Source organism: Xenopus tropicalis, chromosome 4 (assembly GCF_000004195.4).
Source record: "Xenopus tropicalis strain Nigerian chromosome 4, UCB_Xtro_10.0, whole genome shotgun sequence".
In the NCBI taxonomy this organism is placed as follows: Eukaryota; Metazoa; Chordata; class Amphibia; order Anura; family Pipidae; genus Xenopus; species Xenopus tropicalis.
In genome coordinates this window covers 138,588,755-138,610,314 of record NC_030680.2, presented here as the reverse complement: position 1 = coordinate 138,610,314, position 21,560 = coordinate 138,588,755, and the positions used below count along the sequence as shown (strand labels likewise).

Sequence of the window (21,560 nt, the reverse complement as noted above, 5' to 3'; positions counted from 1 at the left end):
TATTCCTGTCACACAGAGTAACGGGGCAGGGTGAGTGGGCGTGTCACGCAGACAATAGCAAACCAGCCATTGGTGATACAGTCTGTCAGTCATGTAGGGGCAGGCCGGGGTGCCGCTCAGAAGGCAGTGGGGGCGGAGCCGGGTAAAGAGAGGGAACTTATAAGCAATTGGCCGGCAGGCAGGCAGAGACTGGGAAAGTACAGTGTGTTCTGTTTATCTGTGGGCTGTGTCAGTGGGTCTGGTCTGCGTGTTTCCTCATCCTGGCACAGAGTATGAGTCCATATACATGCCTGCTCTGTGCCCCCCAGCAATACAGCATCTATAGTGGGCACTATGTACCTACCCAGCTCTGTGCCACCCAGCAATAAAACATCTATAGTGGGCACTATGTACCTACCCAGCTCTGTGCCACCCAGCAATACAGCATCTATAGTGGGCACTATGTACCTACCCAGCTCTGTGCCACCCAGCAATACAGCATCTATAGTGGGCACTATGTACCTACCCAGCTCTGTGCCACCCAGCCATAAAGCAGCTTCACTGGGCACTATGTACCTACCCAACTCTGTGCCACCCAGCAATAAAACATCTATAGTGGGCACTATGTACCTACCCAGCTCTGTGCCACCCAGCCATAAAGCAGCTTCATTGGGCACTATGTACCCACCCAGCTCTGTGCCACCCAGCAATAAAACATCTATAGTGGGCACTATGTACCCACCCAGCTCTGTGCCACCCAGCCATAAAGCAGCTTCACTGGGCACTATTTACCCACCCAGCTCTGTGCCACCCAGCAATAAAGCAGCTTCACTGGGCACTATGTACCCACCCAGCTCTGTGCCACCCAGCAATAAAACATCTATAGTGGGCACTATGTACCCACCCAGCTCTGTGCCACCCAGCCATAAAGCAGCTTCACTGGGCACTATGTACCCACCCAGCTCTGTGCCACCCAGCCATAAAGCAGCTTTACTGGGCACTATGTACCCACCCAGCTCTGTGCCACCCAGCAATAAAACATCTATAGTGGGCACTATGTACCTACCCAGCTCTGTGCCACCCAGCCATAAAGCAGCTTCACTGGGCACTATGCACCCACCCAACTCTGTGCCACCCCAGCAATAAAGCAGCTTCACTGGGCACTATGTACCCACCCAGCTCTGTGCCACCCAGCAATAAAACATCTATAGTGGGCACTATGTACCCACCCAGCTCTGTGCCACCCAGCCATAAAGCAGCTTTACTGGGCACTATGCACCCACCCAACTCTGTGCCACCCAGCAATAAAACATCTATAGTGGGCACTATGTACCCACCCAGCTCTGTGCCACCCAGGCATAAAGCAGCTTCATTGGGCACTATGTACCCACCCAGCTCTGTGCCACCCAGCAATAAAACATCTATAGTGGGTACTATGTACCCACCCAGCTCTGTGCCACCCAGCCATAAAGCAGCTTCACTGGGCACTATGTACCCACCCAGCTCTGTGCCACCCAGCAATAAAACATCTATAGTGGGCACTATGTTCCTACCCAGCTCTGTGCCACCCAGCCATAAAGCAGCTTTACTGGGCACTATGCACCCACCCAACTCTGTGCCCCCCCCAGCAATAAAGCAGCTTTACTGGGCACTATGCACCCACCCAACTCTGTGCCCCCCCCAGCAATAAAGCAGCTTTACTGGGCACTATGCACCCACCCAACTCTGTGCCACCCCAGTAATAAAGCAGCTTCACTGGGCACTATGTACCTACCCAGCTCTGTGCCACCCAGCCATAAAGCAGCTTCACTGGGCACTATGTACCCACCCAGCTCTGTGCCACCCAGCAATAAAACATCTATAGTGGGCACTGTGTACCCACCCAGCTCTGTGCCACCCAGCAATACTGCAGCTTCACTGGGCACTATGCACTCACCCAACTCTGTGCCCTGCAGAACCAGCACCGGATCAGCTTCACTGGGCACTATGTACCCACCCAACTCTGTGCCCTGCGAACCAGCATCGGATCAGCTTCACTGGGCACTATGTACCCACCCAACTCTGTGCCCTGCAGAACCAGCACTGGATCAGCTTCACTGGGCACTAGGACTCTGTTCCCTGCAGAACCAGCACCGGATCGGCTTCACTGGGCACTATGTACCCACCCAACTCTGTGCCCTGCAGAACCAGCACCAGATCAGCTTCACTGGGCACTAGGACTCTGTGCCCTGCAGAACCAGCACCGAATCAGCTTCACTGGGCACTATGTACCCACCCAACTCTGTGCCCTGCAGAACCAGCACTGGTTCAGCTTCACTGGGCACTAGGACTCTGTGCCCTGCAGAGCCAACACTGGATCAGCTTCACTGGGCACTATGTACCCACCCGACTCTGTGCCCTGCAGAACCAGCACCGGATCAGCTTCACTGGGCACTAGGACTCTGTGCCCTGCAGAACCAGCACTGGATCAGCTTCACTGGCCACTATGTACCCACCCAACTCTGTGCCCTGCAGAACCAGCACTGGATCAGCTTCACTGGGCACTATGTACCCACCCAACTCTGTGCCCTGCAGAACCAGCACTGGATCAGCTTCACTGGGCACTATGTACCACCCAACTCTGTGCCCTGCAGAACCAGCACTGGATCAGCTTCACTGGGCACTATGTACCACCCAACTCTGTGCCCTGCAGAACCAGCACTGGATCAGCTTCAGTGAGTGGAGGCCCGGACTAGAGGGGCTGTAAGATGCTGTAACCCCTATTTGGCTTTAAAAGCAGGAAGCGCCATCTAGAATAGGTTTAGAGCATGAGGTACATAGGACTCAGACCCTCAGAAGTGGAAATATCCCGGGGTGTAGTGCAACTACAACTCACTGATACTGTGTGCAGAGTAAAATAGTAAATAATGGACTTGGTTTATTGTGTTAGGCAATTAGCTCACAGGGTTAGATCATACTCACAAATGCAGAATACAGTATCACTCTGAGGATAACAAAAGAGGAAGCCACCGGTTTATCCAACCTCTTTTGGGAGACTGGGCAAGGTAAAGGCACCTGGTCAGCTCGACAGTTTGGATAGATACCTCAGTCCTCAGGTTGAATACCTTTAGCTTTAAGGAGTCCTACAGCTGACTATGGATCAGGGTTGAGTTACTTGTCTGTATCCTGCGGCTTAACCGTGGCCCTATGCTGAGGCAACAGTGCCTGTATGGAAGGCTACTTCCACCTTCTTTCCTGGTTGGAGCCAGAACCTGCCCTTGCTTCCTTCCCTCTCTTTCTCACTTTCTTAGAAAGTGCTCTACGGAGAGTAACTGTCTATCTGTTCCTCATTCACGGGGTCCCTGTCCCCGACTTCTCTAGAGTGTAGATGGGTACTCTAGGGTAGAGATGGCTTTACTGGGTCCCTGTTGATCCCAGGCTCAGTGGACCATCCACCTGAGACCCCAGAGGCGGCCAAAGAGGAACCCCACCCCTTTGCTAAACACTATATTAGAGTGCAAAGGGTGGAGTCAACCTGTAAACCAATAAGGCACATGTGCAAAACTATATACTGGATCCATGGGTCTTCGCCCAGTAACAGCATAAACTAGGAAGTGGTAGGGTTTAAAGCCATAGAGTCATGTTAAGTTATGGGTCCCTACAATGCCATAGACAGTCAGTATTTATTGGGCAGGTGGGACTGTTTGGGCCTCTGTGTGCTTGAAATGCCAGGGCCTATTTTGAATCGCAGACTGGACCTTATTGAAGACATGTCTGCATGTACTGGCACTGTACTGTACTAGGCACCATCTCTCCCTACTATACCTGCTATTCCACAGCCACAGTCCCTTCCCAGAGGCTATTATCCCCCCACTGCTACTATAGGCACCATCTCTCCCTACTATACCTGCTATCCCACAGCCCCAGTCCCTTCCCAGAGGCTATTATCCCCCCACTGCTACTATAGGCACCATCTCTCCCTACTATACCTGCTATCCCACAGCCCCAGTCCCTTCCCAGAGGCTATTATCCCCCCACTGCTACTATAGGCACCATCTCTCCCTACTATCCCACAGCCCCAGTCCCTTCCCAGAGGCTATTATCCCCCCACTGCTACTATAGGCACCATCTCTCCCTACTATACCTGCTATCCCACAGCCCCAGTCCCTTCCCAGGGACTATTATCCCCCCACTGCTACTATAGGCACCATCTCCCCCTACTATACCTGCTATCCCACAGCCCCAGTCCCTTCCCAGAGGCTATTATCCCCCCACTGCTACTATAGGCACCATCTCTCCCTACTATACCTGCTATCCCACAGCCCCAGTCCCTCCCCAGAGGCTATTATCCCCCCACTGCTACTATAGGCATCATCTCTCCCTACTATACCTGCTATCCCACAGCCCCAGTCCCTCCCCAGAGGCTATTATCCCCCCACTGTTACTATAGGCACCATCTCTCCCTACTATACCTGCTATCCCACAGCCCCAGTCCCTTCCCAGAGGCTATTATCCCACTGCTACTATAGGCACCATCTCTCCCTACTATACCTGCTATCCCACAGCCCCAGTCCCTTCCCAGAGGCTATTATCCCACTGCTACTATAGGCACCATCTCTCCCTACTATACCTGCTATCCCACAGCCACAGTCCCTTCCCAGAGGCTATTATCCCCCCACTGCTACTATAGGCACCATCTCTCCCTACTATACCTGCTATCCCACAGCCCCAGTCCCTCCCCAGAGGCTATTATCCCCCCACTGTTACTATAGGCACCATCTCTCCCTACTATACCTGCTATCCCACAGCCCCAGTCCCTTCCCAGAGGCTATTATCCCCCCCACTGCTACTATAGGCACCATCTCTCCCTACTATACCTGCTATCCCACAGCCCCAGTCCCTTCCCAGAGGCTATTATCCCAGTGCTACTATAGGCACCATCTCTCCCTACTATACCTGCTATCCCACAGCCCCAGTCCCTTCCCAGAGGCTATTATCCCCCCCACTGCTACTATAGGCACCATCTCTCCCTACTATACCTGCTATCCCACAGCCCCAGTCCCTTCCCAGAGGCTATTATCCCCCCACTGCTACTATAGGCACCATCTCTCCCTACTATACCTGCTATCCCACAGCCCCAGTCCCTTCCCAGAGGCTATTATCCCCCCACTGCTAATATAGGCACCATCTCTCCCTACTATACCTGCTATCCCACAGCCCCAGTCCCTTCCCAGAGTCTATTATCCCCATACTGCTACTATAGGCACCATCTCTCCCTACTATACCTGCTATCCCACAGCCCCAGTCCCTTCCCAGAGGCTATTATCCCCCACTGCTACTATAGGTACCATCTCTCCCTACTATACCTGCTATCCCACAGCCCCAGTCCCTTCCCAGAGGCTATTATCCCCCCACTGCTACTATAGGCACCATCTCCCCCTACTATACCTGCTATCCCACAGCCACAGTCCCTTCCCAGAGGCTATTATCCCACCACTGCTACTATAGGCACCATCTCTCCCTACTATACCTGCTATCCCACAGCCCCAGTCCCTTCCCAGAGGCTATTATCCCCCACTGCTACTATAGGTACCATCTCTCCCTACTATACCTGCTATCCCACAGCCCCAGTCCCTTCCCAGAGGCTATTATCCCCCCACTGCTACTATAGGCACCATCTCCCCCTACTATACCTGCTATCCCACAGCCCCAGTCCCTTCCCAGAGGCTATTATCCCCCACTGCTACTATAGGTACCATCTCTCCCTACTATACCTGCTATCCCACAGCCCCAGTCCCTTCCCAGAGGCTATTATCCCCCCACTGCTACTATAGGCACCATCTCCCCCTACTATACCTGCTATCCCACAGCCACAGTCCCTTCCCAGAGGCTATTATCCCACTGCTACTATAGGCACCATCTCTCCCTACTATACCTGCTATCCCACAGCCCCAGTCCCTTCCCAGAGGCTATTATCCCCCCACTGCTACTATAGGCACCATCTCTCCCTACTATACCTGCTATCCCACAGCCCCCCCCCCCCCCCCAGCAACAGTGGAGAGACAAAGTGGGAATATTACTCACAGCAAATTACAGAGAAAACAGTCTTTATGAAAGTACTACATTTTATAATTATAACAAATGCACATTTTATTTATTTATTTATTTTGTTCATACTGAACACAGGATCATATTGCAACTTTCACTTCCAGAAGTGAGGCCAATCTACGTATGAATAAATCAGCCATAAACTGTTTTGTGTCTCTCTCCTGTCGCTGGTAGCACCGGGCTTAGTTTATGTGTAGTCTCATATAAAAAGGCTTGAAAGTTGCATTACAATAACTGGAAAAATCCACTTGTATTTCACTTTGCTTTCATATTTGTTACGGGCTTAATGTATCATATGTGTACCTTTGCCCTCCTATTGTGTTATATTGCCTTCAAAGAAACCAGACCTTATACTTAAATGGGTGCAGTCTTATTCTGGGTGCCATCAGCTTAACCAAAAGGCAGCTTTCATAGCAGGGCCAGTTCCGTAGGATTTCAGGGTTGCATCAGTGCTTTCTATGGTAAATTCTAAAATGTATTCAAAGGTGATTTTCCCCTTTAATTTAAACAGGTCTGAAGAGCAAAAGCAGGTGCCTTCGATACGCAGAAACACTGTAAACACTTTCCAAATCTGAGAATCTGGAATACGCTTGGATGTATTTCCCACAGAGCTATTGTTTATTTGCAAGGTGTCAGGGGAGAATGGAAGCATCTGTGACGCTCAGAGTGCTGCACGGAAATATCTGGAAGCCACATTTCTTGTAACCGTGTAGCAGAATGAATGATCTCAGCCTGAAGGTACCATTGTGATGGATCCACAGATCCTATGTTTTTGGCTTGCCTTTTAAGCTACACTGCCCCGCTTGTTTAATGGCAACACACAACAAAATTCAAAGCAGTCAAATGATTAAAGGGGGAACTACTGTCCAAATGAAAATGTAATATAAGCTTTATCTTTTTTTTATAGAAATTAGAAATTGTCTAACAATAATCAATTATAAACTTTTCACTCCCCCGTCTCTCTTCATTCTCTCTTCTTGCAGGTCAGGGTCTGATTTTGATTGACAGGTAAGTCGAATACAAAAAAAAGAGATGTAGAGAGACAGGATCTCCTTCAGAGTCAGTTAGTTTCAACGAGTAGCTCTAATTCATCTTATATGTAAAGGGTGCAAGACCCCCACTCCCCCAAAGGATTTATTAGACCTGTCAATCAAAATTTGACTTGAAAAAGAGAGGAACAAAAAAAAAACCATGCAGAGAGGGGGATAGTGAAGACTAACTTGGTTATGTCATAAAGTTTCTTATGATAAAGGTTATATTAAGTTTTTATTTTCGCAATAGTTCCCCTTTAAAGATGTCATTCACATTCAGATGATATAGACAGTGATTTTGTAAGACAATTTAGAATTAGTCCATATTTATGCTTTTTGTTTTTAAATTTCAGCAGCCGAGTGGAGTATCGGTCACTATCTGGTCACTAGGGCCCAAGTTTCCCTAGTAACCAGTCTGGTTTAATGACAGACTGGAATAGCAGAAGGCCTGAACAGGAAGGTAATCAATAAAAAGTAACAATAATAATTAAATTATAGCCTTCCAGAGCAATAGTTTGGCTGCCGGGGTCAGGTTCCCCCCATCTGAAAGCTGGAAAGAGGCAAAAAAAGAAAAGCAAGTAGTTCAAAAGCTACAAAGGTTCTCTCTAATATCCTACTAAAAACCCCATAGAGCAGCCAGAGGAGACAGGACAAAAGGCTTTATTTTTGAATAAGAAAAAATCTACTGTAAGTGCAAAAAAAGCAGAAGAAACAGGAGATACAACTTTCCAATTTCCATTGTGTTGCGGGTACTAAGCTCCTTGTAAACCTTTCCGAGTACGTGACAAGGTTCAACTGTATCATTTGGCAACAGTCTGTGTGTCAGGCCCACCGGGGGGGAAGCTACTACCTGATTCAGAGCCCAAGGCTGAGCTCCTCGCTGTACAAGAGCACATTATAGCCACAGTAACAGGGAAAACAAGGATTACAGTACCTCTAGATACTATGGCAGTATTATGGAGTATGTGTTATCCCCGCTTGGGCCCAAACTCTACTTAACAAACCTGTGCGGACACAAGTGGCAGGGCAGCAGCTTAGTAGGAACGTAGTACAGACCCCGCTGATGTACAACATTATCATTCAATCCTTGGCAGATTTTTATTTTTTTTTGTTCCTTAATAAAGTTTTTTTTTTTTTTAGGGAGTATCTAGGATGAAAACCCAAGCTAACCCCTTCAGTGCCACTGAGATTCCAGTTGGGGGCTTTTACGGATAGAATTGGGAGGCCCTTTTGAAGAGGCTGCAGAAGGAAATAGAAGCAATGATAAAAAAAAAGGAATACAGATTCAGACAAGCACATCATTTTTCTCTCAAAATAACAATAAAAAATATTTCTGTCCCATCCTGTGGGGGATTTTGGAATGAAGGTAAATGCCATGTACATTTTCCCCCTGGAGGTATCTTTCGACAGACATTCACTGCCTCTTTAATCTGCATTTAAATGCAAGCCCCCTCCCTTGGCCCTAATATCCCCTGCCCAGCCAATGACGGCAGCAACGCAGAGATCCTGGAGCAAATGAGGAAGTCACATCCTGCAGCCAATCCACAATCATTAAAACTGAAAAACAAAAATATTAATTAGTTGCCTTCTTATTAAAAAAATAAATTAAAAAAAAAAAAACCGCCACCCCAGAAGCTTAAATGACTAGCACCACTGGGGGTGCCTAACAACCTGGCACCCATAATTTTACCTTTTCTACTCCTGACATATATTGCCTCTTTACTGGAAACCTCCCTAGGTTTTCTCATAGTCTGAAAAAATATATATAGCGGAACACCACGGAATAAAAATCAAAAACAGTCTTAATTAGGTCATCTCAGGATGCCACAAAACACGTAAAGCGTAGGTCCTTGTTGTACATGTGCCTTTTTAGATGACCTAATAATTTTTGTTATTTTGTTTTTGATTTTTATTCTGTGGTGCTCTGCTATATATATTTTTTCTACTTGATGTTTGGGGCCATCTGGGAGTTGGCTCGCGTGTAGCACACGTAGATCATAGCGGTAAGTGCTCCCGTGGGACACTTGTAATTTTCTCATAGTCTGCACAGAGACACAAAATGCCAGTCCGCCTATTTCCCTGCCCAACAAAAGGGGATGGGGAAGGGCTAATATAACCATGCACTGCTTGCTGTGTGAATGGACTAGTTAAATTATAAGAAAACCTTCAAAATAAGTGAATGTAAAATTGATAGGAGCGCTGTTCTAACAGCTCCGCCTGCTGGTCAGTTTCCGACCATGATTTTGTCAAGGAAGTTGTCAGGAGAAAAAAAAAAGAAGGCTGGTCTAATGTTCTTCTGGTTAGGAAAAATATTAGACACCTCAGATAACATTTCTCATATCTTTCCAGACCAGCCATCTTTCTTTCTCTTGAAACTTCCTCGACAACATCATGGTGGGTAACTGACCAGCAGGTGGCGCTGTTGTGACAAAATGTATTCATATTGACAGTACATAAGCCCCTTAATATGTTGAAATTCAAAAACAAATGACTATAAATTGCAAAAGTGCTTAGAATAGCACTCTCATCAATTTTACATTTTTAAATGTTTTACTTATCTTTTTAAGTACATGTACTATACAGTGCTTAATATTATTTAAAAGGCCACAAGGTTCTTATCACCTATCATAGGGCTCCTACTGAGTTCATATCCCCCCCAAAGCAAAAACCTGAATAGGGCATCATCCAAGAGATACATGTAAAGATTCTCTCGATTGGCAGGGTAGCTAAACAAGATCTTACCAAATTAGGCTGAATTATTTGCCCCCCAGAATCATAATGCAGGCCCCAGTTAGGAAAGGACTGCATCAACAGGAAGATGTGGTCCTCGTCCAAGAGGATTTTCTAACCTGCCTGATAATTTTGGGCCATTTTTAGCCATGTATCTGTCAGACAGTACATAGGAAAGGCAACCTACACAAGCCAATAGGCTACCTGAGTTGTCTAAGGTGCTAAGTCTGTTGCTTCTGTCGGCCATGTTGTTTAAACCCGGACATGCATTCTTTAATCATATAGCTGACATGTATATTATTATAAAGAGATAATTTAGAGTCTACTGGCTGTTGTAAGGGCCAGAACCATAGTACTGCCCACATGTATTGGCACAACTTAAAGAAAGCTTTCTCGTAGGTAAATGAAATTCTCGCTTACATTCTTCAGGAACTCCTCGGCTACGATACGTGCTCTAGCATTGACTGACAGCTTCATCTCGCTGATCTCCTTGTCAATCTCCTCCATGAAATGAATCACAAAGTCGACCAGTTTGTGCTTGTACATCTGCTCCGTGTGGAAGTTTGTGATCAGGAAGCTGATATCGTATCCCTGGTAACGGGAACATGTTCATCAGAACACATTGGATCTATAGCCATAGCCCCGCTGGCATAAGCCCAGTCTCTCCCACACACACCGGATTAATTCATTATAGCAGCCAACCCACAAGCTGCAGAGAACATTGCAAGGAATGTCAGGCTAAATGGCATAAAAGTGATACCAACTCAGTTGAAGTAAGCTAGGACTTAAATACATTACTCTACATAGTGCCCAGAATAACACATCTTCCCCCCTGCATTCAGTCTCACATCATTTTTGAAAAGAGGGTGGAGCTTCAATGAGTTGCAGCTTTCAGCTTGTGATTTAGAAACATTATAGACTGAATGCAGGAAGGAAGGTTTGTTATTCTGGGGGCTGTTTAGGAAGTTTACAATAAAAAGGCTAACATATCCTTTAATGGAAAACTATACCCCCAGAATGAATACCTAACCAACAGATAGTTTATATTATGTTAAATGACCGACTAAAGTATCTAACTGGAATATATATATCAGTAAATATTGCCCTTTTACATCCTTTCCCTTGAGCCGCCATTTAGTGATGGGCTGTGTGCTCCCTCAGAGATCAGCTGACAGGAAGTGATGCAGCTCTAACTGTAACAGGAAGTAGTGTGGGAGCAAAAGGCAGAACTCTGCCCATTCATTGGCTGATGGGGCCTAGCATGTATGTGTGCCTTGGCTTGTTTGTGTGCACTGTGAATCCTATGATCCCAGGGGGCGGCCCTTAGTACTTAAAATGGCAGTTTTCTATGTAGGATTACCCAATAGCACATACAGGTATCAGACCTCTTATCCGGAAACCCATTATCCAGAAAGTTCAGAGTCTCCCACAGACTCCATTTTAATCAAATAATTCACATTTTTAAAAATGATTCCCTTTTCTCTGTAATAATAAAACAGTACCTGTACTTGATCCCAACTAAGATATAATTACCCCTTATTGGGGGCAGAACAGCCCTATTGGGTTTATTTAATGGTTAAATGATTCCCTTTTCTCTGTAATAATAAAACAGTACCTGTACTTGATCCCAACTAAGATATAATTAATCCTTATTGGGGGCAGAACAGCCCTATTGGGTTTATTTCATGGTTAAATGATTCCCTTTTCTCTGTAATAATAAAACAGTACCTGTACTTGATCCCAACTAAGATATAATTACCCCTTATTGGGGCAGAACAGCCCTATTGGGTTTATTTCATGGTTAAATGATTCCTTTTTCTCTGTAATAATAAAACAGTACCTGTACTTGATCCCAACTAAGATATAATTACCCCTTATTGGGGCAGAACAGCCCTATTGGGTTTATTTCATGGTTAAATGATTCCCTTTTCTCTGTAATAAAACAGTACTTTGTACTAAGGTATCATTAACGCTTACTGGAGCTAAAATAATCCTATTGGGTTTAATTACTGTTTAAATAATTTTATTAGCAGATTTAAGGTAGGAGATCCGAATTATGGAAAGACCCCTTATCTGGAAAACTCCAGGTCCCGAGCATTCTGGATAACAGGTCCCATAAAAAACTATATTTTTATGAAAACGGTTTATTTAGATGAAGCAGGGTTTTACATATGAGCTTGTTTATGCAATATATTTTTATAGAGACCTACATTGTTTGGGGGTATAGTTTCCCTTTAAGGATAATTGCACACAATGCTTTTTGTCCCAAATGGGATTTCACTGGAAAAAAAACACTGTTGAAACCTTGGAAAATGTCATTACATTGGCAAATAGTGGTAACCAGGCTGTATCTTTATATATTAAATATTCTGATTCTAATTCTAATGTATTTTAGCAAAACCCTGCACTGGTAAAAGTTGTGTGCTTGCTTCATAATGACTACAATAGTAGATATAATATTCTATAATATAGAATAAGCTGCTGTGTAGCCATGGGTGCAGCCATTCAAGTGTGATAAAAAGCGACAAGACACAAGTTCAATAGCAGAAAACAGATAAGCTCTGTAGCATACAATGGTGTTTTAACGAGTGTATATGTCGTCTGCTATGTAACCTGTGCTATCTAGCCCTATTTCAAATTCAATAGCTACCCCTATGGCAGCTTTGTTTATATATAAAGTATAGTAGGGTTTTGGAGCTAAACCCATAACATTTACCATTGCAGGACACCACTATATTATATTTTAATTACTTTGATATTTCCATTATTTTGGTGTTACTGTTCCTTTAAAGCCTAGGGTATACCCTGCATTATATACCACTGTTCTCTTCCGTAGTTACCTCTACAGGCTTTCTGCGCAGAATAAAGAAATTTTCAGCTCTCATCATCATGAAGCGCATGAATTTATGACATAAGATCTTTTCAATTTCATCTGCCTAAAGGGTGGGAGAAAAATCTCTGTTAATGTCACAAAGGCCACATGTATCCATTAAATACAATCACAATAAATAACAGGGGGATATACAGAATTAAGGTTTCACACTGGGGGCCCATTATGTGCAACCTCTGCACAACTGCAATCCCCACAATGCATTGCATACAAATAAAACCGCTTCATGTACGGAACCTATTGAAATATATATATGGAGCTTAGAATTGAGAGTTCTTGGACCATATAAAGGCACAAGTACAGACCTGATGTTTTGCAAGTCAGGAAAATCTGAGTAGGTCCAGGGAGATCTGTAGTCACACTTCCCTTTATTTAACACACACAGAGGGGTGGTGCAATATCCCTGGACATACAGCAACATCCCATTAGCAGTGTGAAAACAACCAACAACAAAAAAGAGCTTACTATTGTGCCAATAGAAAATAACACAATCAACATTTCTGGGGGACAATCCATCCCTTTGCAGTAATGGTGTAATGTAAATTCACCCCTTCCCAAAAATAGACTTGACTGACACATTGTGCAGTATCACTCGTGTATTATAAGGGATAATGTACCCCTTACTGTAAATGATAAGGATATTAGCAGTCACTGAGGGGTTCTGTCCCCATATAAAGGCACAAGGCTGCAGGCTGAGTTATACAGGGAACTCTGAGTATCACTCATGTATTATAAGGGATAATGTACCCCCTACTGTAAATGATAAGGATATTAGCAGTCACTGAGGGGTTCTGTGCCCATATAAAGGCACAAGGCTGCAGGCTGAGTTATACAGGGAACTCTGAGTATCACTCATGTATTATAAGGGATAATGTACCCCCTACTGTAAATGATAAGGATATTAGCAGTCACTGAGGGGTTCTGTGCCCATATAAAGGCACAAGGCTGCAGGCTGAGTTATACAGGGAACTCTGAGTATCACTCATGTATTATATGGGATAATGTACCCCCTACTGTAAATGATAAGGATATTAGAAGTCAATGAGGGGTTCTGTGACCATATAAAGGCAATGCAGGCTGAGTTTTAAGTGCATGGAATCCGCTCTGTTTTAATCATGTCAATTTTACTTAAATGTAAACTCTCAAACCTGCTGACTTACTGCAGGACTTCCAGGGATTCAAACCCAAGTTTGTGAAGAAACTTTTAAAAACTGATTTATATTTACTGATGAATTTGATAAATACTATTCAATATATTCATCATTGTCCTAGACTTCAAAATGTGTTATCCCAAACTAGTCAGACCAATAGCTGGTTTAAGATGTGAATCCGATAGGAAGCTAAAACGGAATTTTTTTTTCTAGCAGATTTAATCAATATTGATCAGATCCTGGAAAGTGTGTTCATGTGACATAGTAAATAAGTCTTATTTTTTATGCAGTCGCTGTAGCAATAAACACTACTGATCATGGGATTTAATTCTTTCATAATAATTACTAAATCAGCCCTATAGTTTTGAAACATACTGGATGTCTATTGTCCTGAAATGATGTGTAACAGATAGGGATAACAGTTTTTTGGGTTCGGCCAAACCCCCTAATCCATCCCATGCGAATTAGGATCCGGAAGGGGTAAAAATATGCTAGTTAGGATTTGAATTCAGTTCGGCCACGACCGTGTATTAGGCCGAAACCAAACCCTGCTAACAGAGCACACAAACCATGTTAAAATAAAAACCCCAAGAAAGACTCTTACCTGTTTTACTGCAATGCTGACACGCACAGAGTTAATAGATCCCTCAATGAGTACTTTTTCCTTCTCATTTCGACTAATAACCACTGGCTGTAAGAGCAGCTCTTTGCTACTCCTATATAAAAGACAACAATAAATACAGGAATTAGAACTTGGTAACAGTGATTGGTTGCACACAAGGGGCATATTTCTGTCCAAAAATCCTCATTTACATTTACGTGTAAAATCTGCCCCCTGTTCTTAACAGCCATTCCTGCCTGTGCTGCTGGCCATCACATGACTTTTAGGGTTCTGATATGGTTTCAGGCAAATCCGGCTTTCAGCCAGAGCAAGCCCCATAGACAGACCAAGAAGCTGCCAATTTGGTCTGGAGGGGGCAAAGTTGGTAGCCCATGTATAGCCAGCTTTATTTCTTATGGGCCTTTAGAGCAATTACTTCCCCCATCGCTTTATAAAATATAGTACAGGTATAGGACCCGTTATCCAGAACGCTCAGGACCAAGGGTATTCCAGAAAAGGGGCCTTTCTGTAATTTGGATCTCCATACCTTAAATCTAATAAAAAATCAATAAAACATAAATTAAACCCAATAGGATTGTTCTGCCCCAATAAGGGGTAATTATATCTTAGTTGGGATCAAGTACAGGTACTGTTTTATTATTACAGAGAAAAGGGAATCATTTAACCATGAAATAAACCCAATAGGGCTGTTCTGCCCCCAATAAGGGGTAATTATATCTTAGTTGGGATCAAGTACAGGTACTGTTTTATTATTACAGAGAAAAGGGAATCATTTAACCATTAAATAAACCCAAAAGGGCTGTTCTGCCCCAATAAGGGGTAATTATATCTTAGTTGGGATCAATTACAGGTATTGTTTTATTATTACAGAGAAAAGGGAATCATTTAACCATTAAATAAACCCAATAGGGCTGTTCTGCCCCAATAAGGGGTAATTATATCTTAGTTGGGATCAAGTACAGGTACTGTTTTATTATTACAGAGAAAAGGGAATCATTTAACCATGAAATAAACCCAATAGGGCTGTTCTGCCCCCAATAAGGGGTAATTATATCTTAGTTGGGATCAAGTACAGGTACTGTTTTATTATTACAGAGAAAAGGGAATCATTTAACCATTAAATAAACCCAAAAGGGCTGTTCTGCCCCCAATAAGGGGTAATTATATCTTAGTTGGGATCAAGTACAGGTACTGTTTTATTATTACAGAGAAAAGGGAATCATTTAACCATTAAATAAACCCAATAGGGCTGTTCTGCCCCAATAAGGGGTAATTATATCTTAGTTGGGATCAAGTACAGGTACTGTTTTATTATTACAGAGAAAAGGGAATTATTTAAACATTAATTACAGTACATTTGTGGTTCCCCTCAGACTGGAGAAACTATATCCTCTGAAACAGGCTGCATATATTTAGGACATTATGTATATTTAGGACTGTATGTAAGGAGAGAAACAAAACTTCTGCAACACATTTCCTCAATAAACAGTCACATGATGTGCCCTGCTTAAAAAATTGCACAATCACTAAAACCACTTAAGAAAGAACATATCTAGGAAGTGTGTCATGTATTTAGCTTAGCGTGCTAACTCAAACCATCTGCCTGCCTTAAACCTTACCTGACTTCCACTTCGGGCTTATTATGTCGCTCCACCACTTGGGATGAGAAGTTTTCCAAGCATAACGCTGCCTGTAAAGTGGCGCGAACTGCGTTGAGGTACGGGCGAAGTGTAGCAGTCTGAGTAGAGAAGAGAAAAAAAAAATGGGAATTCAGAAACAGTCTGCTTCTATATAAAGTGTATAGACAATATGCATCGCTTCAGATATAGCTTCATTCAAACTCCCAGCATGCTTAGGGTTGCTGTAGGATCCCTTATGTGCAGTGGCACTGGCCAGTGTAAACAGTGCCCCATCTTAGAAAGCAGTAATAGAGTAATACACTGGGAATTGTGCTTCGTACAGGGGAATACCTGCTGCCATAATTTTATGGCATTTTTCCTGATCAGGCAATGATAAAACTGAGGGGGCTGTTCCTGCTGAACTGGGGTTAGTACAGAGAAATACGAGAAATACCTATACGCAAACCTAGTCTGTACTTTATGCTCACAAGGCACCATATTAAAAAATGAGAAATGATATCACAGAAACGCTGCTAGCCTAGAGAGTAGCTGTGCCAACAACGTGGGCAGGAGGGGTAGAAAAGTAATTTCCTGCTGGGAAGCACAAGCAATACTGGCTTTCAGATGCCAGGCTTCAAGCCACAGGAGAGGAAATGTCTCATTCTTGGGAGATGCAGCGTACTCAGCATAAATAGCTATGCACTACAGCTATCCAGAGTGCTTGGAACTGGGGGTTTTCCGGATAAGGGGTCTGGAAATATTAATTTGCATCAACATACCTTCAATGTGCTAAAAAATCATGTCACCAGGATTGTTCTGCCCCCAATAAGGGGTAATTATATCTTAGTTGGGATCAAGTACAGGTACTGTTTTATTATTACAGAGAAAAGGGAATCATTTAACCATTAAATAAACCCAATAGGGCTGTTCTGCCCCCAATAAGGGGTAATTATATCTTAGTTGGGATCAAGTACAGGTACTGTTTTATTATTACAGAGAAAAGGGGATCATTTAACCATTAAATAAACCCAATAGGGCTGTTCTGCCCCCAATAAGGGGTAATTATATCTTAGTTGGGATCAAGTACAGGTACTGTTTTATTATTACAGAGAAAAGGGAATCATTTAACCATTAAATAAACCCTATAGGGCTGTTCTGCCCCCAATAAGGGGTAATTATATCTTAGTTGGGATCAAGTACAGGTACTGTTTTATTATTACAGAGAAAAGGGAATCATTTAACCATGAAATAAACCCAATAGGGCTGTTCTGCCCCCAATAAGGGGTAATTATATCTTAGTTGGGATCAAGTACAAGTCACTATTTTATAATTACAGAGAAAAGGGAATCATTTATAAAAATCAGAATTGATTAGAATTGAGGGATATTGATGGGATTTGCCCTTTCCATAATTTAAGGCTTTCTGTATAACAGGTTTTCAAGATAAGGGATCCCATATCTGTATACTATACACATGGGGTTCTTATAAAGGGATGTAAACCCCAAAAATAAAAGGTTGGCAACATTTCACACGGGAAGTAAAGCTGTGTACTAAATCAGTGCTATATATAGGATTTATTAATATTCATTTCCCCATATGTAATAAAATGCACTGTTTGCTCAGGAGCAGTTACCCATAGCAACCAATAAGGTGTTTGCTTTTAAACAGGTGACCAGCAAATGCTTCCTACTGACTGGTTGCTATGGGTTACTGCTCCTGGGCAAATTTAGTTCCTTTTATTACATAACCCCATAATAGTGCAATCGCTGGTAAATGACAAGCTCTGGCAGTGCCCAGTATGTGTGCCCACTCCCTCCAATCACTGGCACAAAGGGCCCGGCAGGAATGCGTCTCACATCAATACGACTTGTACTTTGCACTGAAAATAAAAGCGCAGCTTCTTGCCTCCGCGAGCACCACTAACCACAAAGCTCTATTTTGGGAGCCGGCTGACTAACTGAAAAACTGTGAATTTAACACCAAAGAAAAGCCACTGGGTTCTTACAACACGCCGACTCTAACCAATAACTCTGTATGCAGAAATAGTCTCTGAAATACGCTTTGTATTTGTGCTAAAGGCTTGTAATGTCGGGAGGTTTGGGCTGTAAATGATTTACATTCACCCATGGGAACCATATTTACCCTCGGAAAAACACTGCCATACAAAAATAACTTTAAAGGGATAGTTCACCTTTAATTTTAGTATTAGATAGTTTAAGAACTTCATATTTTATTATATAATAATATATCATGGTTTTATTATAGTTTTTAAATGATTTGCCTTCTTCTTCTGATAACTGTCCTCAGTCACAACACTATTGCTCTGTGAAGCTACAATTGTATTGTTATTTTTAGTTTTTATTCCATATCTTTCTATCCAGTCCTCTCCTATACATTTCCCAGACTCTCAATCCAACCTCTGCCTGGTTGCTAGGGTAAATTGGACCCTAGCAATAGCAACCAGATAGCAGCTAAATTTCCATACTGGACAGATAACCAGTTGCCAATTATCTCAGAATATCACTGTCTAAAAACTAAATGTTAATTTATATGCCATCTACCCTTTAAAAAATAAAATGTGCTCCCGATGAAAAATTAAGATTTTTTTTAACATGTTCAATACAAATTTTCAATGGTTAGAGTGTTTTCTGTCTGCACTGCTGGTTCTGTCTCTTGAAACCCAGTAGCAGGTAATCCTTACACGCTTTTGCACAGCTTTATTGGCAGACATTCGCTTTACCATTTTAACAGTCAGAACTATTAGGGCAGAGAATAGAGAGGCAGCAGTCTCAGCTTGTTGTGTCATGCACAAAATACCTTTGAGGCTGTAGGTGCCATAAATGCATTTAGTATCTTGTACCCTAGGGCCATTCACAGCAGATAAGGGCCACGCACAACACTAATGTTGATTCAGTAGAGCAGTCATTTTTACAACAGGACCACGGCCTTTGGGGCAGATGCAAGCAAATACCAGCATATCATTCTTTGTGTTTCTACTAAGTCCCATTTACAATACAGTAGGTAGGGAATATCCAAAACAGTGTGGCACATTAGTGGTAATTATTCCCCAATACAAGCCAATCCTGTTAATGCTTTTCCTGAAGTCCAGAGATGGACATCAACAACCAGTCAAAAGCAACAACCAAATTCAGTTTCTAGTAAATTCCACAACATTTGGGGCATATTTATGACCAAAAAGGAACTTCCTCCACTAAAATCATATAAAAACAAACAGAAGGCTAGATATTTTCTTTCTGGTACTCTTTATTATAACCATTTGGTACCGATACCCCTTTATCTTAGGTACAGGTATGGGACCTGTTATCCAGAATGTTCAGGGCCTGGTGTTTCCTGGATAAGGGTTCTTTCCGTAATTTGGATCTCTATAGCTTAAGTCTGCTAAAAATCATTTAAATATTGAATAAACCCAATAGGGCTGTTCTGCCCCCAATAAGGGGTAATTATATCTTAGTTGGGATCAAGTACAGGTACTGTTTTATTATTACAGAGAAAAGGGAATCATTTAACCATTAAATAAACCCAATAGGGCTGTTCTGCCCCCAATAAGGGGTAATTATATCTTAGTTGGGATCAAGTACAGGTACTGTTTTATGATTACAGAGAAAAGGGAATCATTTAACCATGAAATAAACCCAATAGGGCTGTTCTGCCCCCAATAAGGGGTAATTATATCTTAGTTGGGATCAAGTACAGGTACTGTTTTATTATTACAGAGAAAAGGGAATCATTTAACCATGAAATAAACCCAATAGGGCTGTTCTGCCCCAATAAGGGGTAATTGTATCTTAAGGTGGCCATACACGCACCGATATTATCGTACGAAACCTCGTTTCGTACGATAATCGGTGCGTGTATGGCATGTCGGCGAGTCGACCGATATCGCAGGAAGCTGCCGATATCGGACGACTCGCCGATCGGACAAGTTTGAAAATTTTGATCGGGCGCCATAGAAGGCGCCTGACCAAAATTCTCCCTTCAGAGCTGAATCGGCAGAAGGAGGTAGAAATCCTATTGTTTCTACCTCCTTACCTGCCGATTCAGTCCTGAATGGTGTGTGGCGGATCTTACGATGTTTCGTGCGACCGATGGTCGTACGAAACATCGTCGGATCGCCACGTGTATGGCCACCTTTAGTTGGGATCAAGTACAAGGTACTGTTTTATTACTACAGAGAAAAAGAAAATAAATGTTAAAAATCAGAATTATTTGCTTATAATGGAGTCTGTGGGAGATGGCCTTTCCGTAATGTGGAACTTTCTGGATAACAGGTTTCCGGATGAAGGATCACATACCTGTACCAAGGTACAGAATTACTTAATTCAGTCAGATCCAACCACTCAGCTGGGTAAAGCAATACTCATTCCCGGCTATGGAATCCCTTAAACATCAGCCAAAGTTCCGCGTGTGGATGCCATGACGGGCAGTTATAACAGACTTAAGTAAAATTCCATATTTATGCTTCTTAATTTGGTTTTTCGCTCTACTGCGCCAGCACCCCAGAACCAAACCATAGAGAGCATCCAGCAAGAAGATGGCGGCATGGTGCTTCTACCGGGGCAGTAAGAGGAGTGCTGCCCCAGGGTCTCAGATAAACAAACAATTAGAATCACTAGAAGGTGCCTAACGTTTAGGCCTTTTCTCCTCCTGTAATACACTACATCACGGCCCTCCAAAGGATTTTTATGACCCCCAGTATGCACTAAAGCTTAATAAACTTTACTCCATGACATCAGCTTTTTAATTTAGTCCAAACCTCCAACATGCTGTATAACCGGCCCACTATATGTAATAAGCTGGATAGCACTGAACTACATGTTAGTTTGCCAGACTTTGATGACATAGTACATGTGGCCCTGTATCAGTGTATTAATAAATGCTGGCTATTAACGCTCACTAATACTGACTGCCGTGCTTAGAAATACACTAAATTTCTAGCATTTTTCCCCAACTTAGAAAGCTACAAATGGCAGGGGGACAAATCCCCAGCTTCAGGCCTGGGCAGGAATTCTAAGATATTGCGCATGTGTCCAACTCATAGAACCCTTTATCAGTGATAAACTGTACAGTTAAATGTAGCCGGAACAGAGAAGAATAAACTGAAACATAAGTCTAAACACTGAACTATTTAGGGGTAAAACAAAGGCTCTTATTAAAACATTTCAAACGTTCTTGCCTGTAATATAATCCCTTAGCAGAAACAAATGTGTTTAATACAAACATGTCAGACTGCCCTTAGCAGCAGACTGTCCAGTTATCAAGAGAGGGATAATCTCCAGCCGGTCCGACCCGTATTCCATACATACCACTGGTAAGAGTAATTTAGGACATTCCTGCATGCTGTGGGGCTATTGTGCTGGGAGGTATGTGAGCGTGCCCTGACACACCATCACAGGGCCTTGGTTACACACTGAAAGGAACAGTAACTTTAAA

At 43.2% G+C, this 21,560-nt stretch overlaps 1 protein-coding gene across 1 annotated transcript; it reads right to left on the bottom strand.

The window, feature by feature from the left end:
• Positions 1 to 7,741: 7,741 nt before the first annotated feature.
• arpc4 (actin related protein 2/3 complex subunit 4) lies at positions 7,742 to 16,229 on the bottom strand (the record flags this gene model as incomplete). Its single annotated transcript, NM_001004844.1, is given in 5 exon segments — positions 7,742 to 8,654; positions 10,248 to 10,418; positions 12,668 to 12,763; positions 14,473 to 14,584; positions 16,110 to 16,229. Coding segments are annotated over 5 exon segments (505 nt in total), but the record flags the coding sequence as incomplete, so codon positions are not given.
• Positions 16,230 to 21,560: the final 5,331 nt, after the last annotated feature.